This window comes from Corapipo altera, unplaced genomic scaffold (genome assembly GCF_003945725.1).
Source record: "Corapipo altera isolate COAL_440 unplaced genomic scaffold, ASM394572v1 126, whole genome shotgun sequence".
Taxonomy (NCBI): Eukaryota; Metazoa; Chordata; class Aves; order Passeriformes; family Pipridae; genus Corapipo; species Corapipo altera.
In genome coordinates, this window is record NW_020884937.1 from 3,729,646 (window position 1) to 3,735,547 (window position 5,902).

A 5,902-nucleotide genomic window follows, 5' to 3' on the forward strand; every position below is an offset into this window, starting at 1 on the left:
GGGAATGACCTCTGGCATCTTGGCTGACAGGAGCCTGTAGGACGTGTCGGGCTTCCCAATAAACCTCTGGCGGACGCTGATCTCGTAGGGAGTGTGCACCCGGATATCATCCACATCCCGGGATTCAAACCTGTGGATCACCTGGGAATTGCAGTCACTGATCTCCAGGCCAGAAGCAAAGAGGGTGAGTTTTCCTGGTTTGGCACTGGAGTCTGTTCTGTGGGTGATAATGACTGGAATTCTCAGGATGATTCCTTCCTGGTTCTTGGGCTCGGAAGCTGCGGCCGCTTCCTTGGGCTTGGATTCCAGAGGTGTTTTCCAGAGTTTGCTGCTGAAGGGCCACCAGGAAGGAGATTCCAGCTCTGTCAACAACCTGGCAGGGAGAAGGGAAGGTTAGAACACGGAAAAACGGTGGGAAGGTCCTGTTATCCCATCAGCTCAAAACAAATCCTTAATTCCTTAATCCGGAAACCAGTCCACTGTTATTTCACTCCTCAAACCTATTCCCAAATTCCCAGGATCCATCCATTTCCAAACCCAGCTTCTCCTCATGTGCTAAAACATCGGGAAGCATTGCTGGAATCTCACTGTTGGGGCTGGAATCTCACTGCTGGGATGCAAGAAACTGAACTTCCAACTGGATTTTTCCAGGCTGTTCCTCAGCTCACGCTGCCTTTTCCTCGATTTTCCACTCCTTTTTCCACTGCCTTTTCCTGCTCCTTTATCCCTCAATCCCACAGCCTGATACCACCTTTTGCTTTGTCCCCACACCCAAATTCCCAGTTAAAATTCCCACTAAGATTGAGGCTCAAAAGTCCAGTAGAAACTTCCCACCTGTGTCCAAAGTTCACCTCCCCCTCAGTGCTGGTGCAGCTCCCAAGGGAGACATTCCCTCTTCCCGGGGTCCTTTCCCAAAGAAAGGATCAGGAAAGAATCCCTGATTTTTGAGTCTAAGCCTCACCAGGATTCTTTTCACCCCCCCAAAAAAAAGTGGGAATGGGAGGAAAAATGGTTGGTTTGGTTTACTTTTTGTAAGGTTTTATTTTCCAGGAGAGAATCCCTGGGTTTCCACAGGAAACTTCCTAAATCCTGCAATTTTTCCATCCTGTTTTATTTGGTCAAGTGGGAGCTGGAGGAGGAAGCTCCAACAGGAACACGTTTTGTTGGCCAACAAAGTTTTCCAAAGGGATCCACTGGAAGGAATTCCTCTCCTAGGAAAAGCCATGTTGGGAATCAACCACTGAATTCATGGATAGCAGAGGCGGAATTCCAGGAACCTCCTCCCAAATGATCTAAACTTCCCTTTACATTGTGATGATTTATCTGGATAACTCTAATCCTTAATTTTTTATGGCATCTCCTTCCCTCTTTTCCCAAGGATTGATATTCCCTGTGGGATTTCCAGTCAGGATTTTCCTGCTGAACAGTCCTAAAAAAGGTTGCAGCCAATTTTTGCCAGCATTCCATGGTGGAATCACCCTGTGGATCAACAAAATCCCAACCCATAGATCCAAAGGAAAATTTGCACCAGAGCAGCTTTTACTAGGAATATGTTAAAAAAAATTCTATATATATATTATATAAATACATATTATATATATTATATATAATATACATTAAAAGTATATTTATATATAATATATAAATAGTTTATATATTATATATAATATATATTAAAAATATTTATATATAATATATATCACATATGATATATATCATATATATATAATAAAAATATATCAAAAAGATATTTTAAAAGATATCTAAAAGGAATATATTGAAAATATATAATATGTATTAAATATAAATGTATACTATATATTTATATATAATATATACATCATGTATATCATATATATTATAGGGTTTTAATAGGAATATATTAAAAAGATATTTAAATGCATTAAATATAAATATCTATTAATTATTCATTTATAGTATATACATTATGTGTACCATATATAAAATAGGTTTTTAATGGGAATATATTAAAAATATATTTTAAAATCTATTTAATAGGAATATATTAAAAAGATATTTATATGTATTAAATATAAATATTTATTATATATATTTATTTATAATATGTATATTATGCATGTCATATATCTTATAGATTTTAATAGGAATATATTAAAAATATATTTTAAAGATATTTAACAGGAATATATTAAAAATATATTTCTATGTGTTAAATAGAAATATATATTATATATATATATTTATAATAAGTATATTATGCATGTCATATATATTATAGATTTTAATAGGAATATATTAAAAAGATATTTATAAATATATTTAATAGGAATATATTAAAATAATATTTATATGTCTTAAACATAAATATATATTATATATTTATTTATAATATGTATATTATGCATATCATATATATTAAAAGTTTTTAACAGGAATATATTAAAAAGATATTCATATGTATTATATAAAAAATATATTATATATTTATTTATAATATATGTATTATGTATATCATATATATTATAGGGTTTTAATAGGAATAACTTAAAGAGATATTTAAAAATACATTTAATAGGATTAAATATATTAAAAAAATATTTATATGTATTATATGTAAATATATATTATATATATTTATGTAAAATATATGTATTACATATATTATATATATTTTAGGTTTTTAATAGGAATATATTAAAAAGATATTTATATGTATTATATAAAAATATATTTATATATAATATACATATTATATATTATATATATTGTATATTTGTATATATTATATATATTCTAGGTTTTTAATAGAAATACATTAAAAATATATTTCAAAATATATTTAATAGGAATATATTAAAACAGGATTCCCACTTATTTTGGAGGCTCTGCCCATCTGGAGCACGGCACACACAGCTCTGCTCATCTGGAAGCAGCTGGAAACATCCAGGAACACACAAACACGGGATTAAGAATCCAAAAAAAAAAAAAAAGGCCACACACACAGGCAAGATCAAATTCATCCAAGCTTTGAACACAGGGAAGGGGATAAAGGGCTCCGGTTTTTTTTAAGAGAGACATTCCCCCCAAACTGGAAGGAGCAGTTTGTTCCCAAATTTCCTGCTCCATGGACAAAACCCTCCTGCCCCATGCAATCAGAAGAGGTTTGTGCAGAAAATTACAGCTGATTTTTTCCCCCCTGGAGCCCTGGTCAAACTCTTCAGCTCCCATTTCATAGAATCATGGAATCAGCTGGGTTGGAAGGGACCTCCAAGATCATCCAGTCCAACCCTTGATCCAACCCCGCTGTGGTTCCCAGCCCATGGCACTGATGCCACATCCAGTCTCAGCTTAAAAACCTCCAGGGATGGAGAATCCACCACTTCCCTGGGCAGCCCATTCCAATGGCTGAGCACCCTCTCTGCAAAGAAATTCTTTCTAATCTCCAACCTAAACCTCCCCTGGCACAGCTGAAGCCCGAGCCCTCTTGTCTTGCTGATGGTTGCCTGGGAAAAGAGACCAACCCCCCCTGGCTCCCCCCTCCTGTCAGGGAGTTGCAGAGAGTGAGGAGGTCTCCCCTGAGCCTCCTCTTCTCCAGGCTGAACAGCCCCAGCTCCCTCAGCCTCTCCTCATGGGAATTGTGCTCCAGTCCCTTCCCCAGCCTTGTTGCTCTTCCCTGGACCTGCTCCAGCCCCTCAATGTCCTTCCTGAGCTGAGGGCCCAGAACTGGACACAGCACTCCAGGGGTGGCCTCACCAGCGCTGAGTCCAGGGACAGAATCACTTCCTTGGCCCTGTTGGCCACACTGTTCCTGAGCCAGGCCAGGATCCATTGGCCCTCTTGTCCCCCTGGGCACACTCTGGCTCCTGTTCAGCTTCCTGTCCATCCCCACTCCCAGCTCCCTTCCTGCCTGGCTGCTCTCCAGCCCCTCTGGCCCAGCCTGGAGCTGCTGGGGGTTGTTGTGGCCAAAGTGCAGGACCCGGCCCTTGGCCTGGTTGAACCTCATCCTGTTGGAATCAGCCCATGGATCCAGCCTGTCCAGGTCCCTCTGCAGAGCCCTCCTGCCCTCCAGCTGATCGACACTCCCCCCAGTTTAGTGTCATCTGCAAATTTGATCCCTGCTTTCCTTTATTTTCCCATTTTTAAGTCCCTGCCTCCAACTTTTCGTCTTCTGGAGGACAAACAAATCCCTGGCAGCTCCTCTTCACCCCGAAGCAAAGCTCCCTTCCAAAAACAATGAGCCGGGATCGCTTTTCCTGCTCTTTGTTTGTTGCTCCAGAACTTTCCAAGCTCTCACCGAAGCTCCCAAGTTTTTTGGCTTTCCATGAAAGGCCCCGGAGAACATCCCCAAAATCGTTGGGAAAGCAGCACTTCCCTTTCCAGCCGATCCATCTCCAAACCAGCTGCCGCTTCCAAGAACAACCGGTTTGAACTTTTATTGTGTTTTGTTTCTTCCTGCAGGTGTCGGAGCTGCTCCAAAAACACTCCCAAGCCAGAGATCCCTTAAATATTCCACCGCTGCTCTCGACCTTTCTGTCCGTTTTGGACCGGAATTTCACACGGAACACATCAAAGAATTCCCCTTTGGAATGTTCATCAGCGAACAGGAAAGCCAGAAGGTTCTGATTAACACCAAATATTGACCAATCCCTCGAGTTTTGGGGCAGCTCCAGTTCAACAACATCTGCAAACGGCCCCCAAATCTCTTCCTTCAACTTGTCTACAAGGCAGCAAAATGCCAGGATTTCGATTTAGGAATATTCCAGGCCATCCAATAAAAGTGGGAATGCCGTATCAATGAACACCTGAATGCCAGTGGGGACATTCATTCCCTTATTTCCCTTAATTAGTTACCCATTCACTAATAATTTATAGGATGCTGATATTCCGGAGATCTCCATAATTTCTGTCACTTGGAGTGGGAATTCATAAAGGTTGGGAAAGTTATTTGCAGGAAAGAGGAGATTTCTATATAAAATCCTGTGGATCTGCCCCAGGAATTCCTGGCCCAAGGAACACCCTCCTGTGGATCTGCCCCAGGAATTCCTGGTCTGAGGAACACCCTCCTCTGGATCTGCCCCAGGAATCTGTGGCCCAAGAAACACCCTCCTGTGGATCCATCCCAGGAATTTCTGCCCCAAGGAACACCCTCCTGTGCATCTGCCCCAGGAATTCCTGGTCTGAGGAACACCCTCCTGTGGATCTGCCCCAGGAATTCCTGGTCTGAGGAACAGCCTCCTCTGGATCTGCCCCAGGAATTCCTGGTCTGAGGAACACCCTCCTCTGGATCTGCCCCAGGAATTCCTGGCCCAAGGAACACCCATCTGTGGATCTGCCCCAGGAATTCCTGGTCTGAGGAACACCCTCCTATAGATCTGCCCCAGGAATTCCTGGTCTTAGGAACATCCTCCTGTGGATCTGCCCTGGGAATTCCTGGTCTGAGGAACACCCTCCTGTGGATCTGCCCCAGGAATTCCTGGTGTGAGGAACACCCTCCTGTGGATCTGCCCCAGGAATTCCTGGCGCGAGGAACGTCCTCCTGTGGATCTGCCCCAGGAATTCCTGGTCTGAGGAACACCCATCTGTGGATCTGCCCCAGGAATTTGTGGATCTGCCCCAGGAATTTGTGGCCCAAGGAACACCCTCCTGTGGATCTGCCCCAGGAACTCCTGGTCTGAGGAACACCCTCCTCTGGATCGGCCCCAGGAATTCCTGGTCTGAAGAACACCCTCCTGTGGATCCACTCAGGAATTCCTGCCCCAAGGAACACCCACCTGTGGATCTGCCCCAGGAATTCCTGGTCTGAGGAACACCCTCCTATAGATCTGCCCCAGGAATTCCTGGTCTTAGGAACATCCTCCTGTGGATCTGCCCCGGGAATTCCTGGTCTGAGGAACACCCTCCTGTGGATCTGCCCCAGGAA

At 42.2% G+C, this 5,902-nt stretch overlaps 1 protein-coding gene across 1 annotated transcript in view; it reads right to left on the reverse strand.

Annotated features, from left to right (window-relative positions):
- The window catches only part of SNAP47 (synaptosome associated protein 47), a 35,509-nt gene that overhangs the window by 10,152 nt on the left and 19,455 nt on the right, over nucleotides 1–5,902 (reverse strand). Inside the window, exon 3 of the mRNA XM_027660606.1 lies at nucleotides 1–373. This exon is cut by the window's left edge and continues 35 nt beyond it. Coding sequence (XP_027516407.1) covers nucleotides 1–373 — 373 coding nt within the window. The remainder of the gene's footprint in view (nucleotides 374–5,902) is intronic.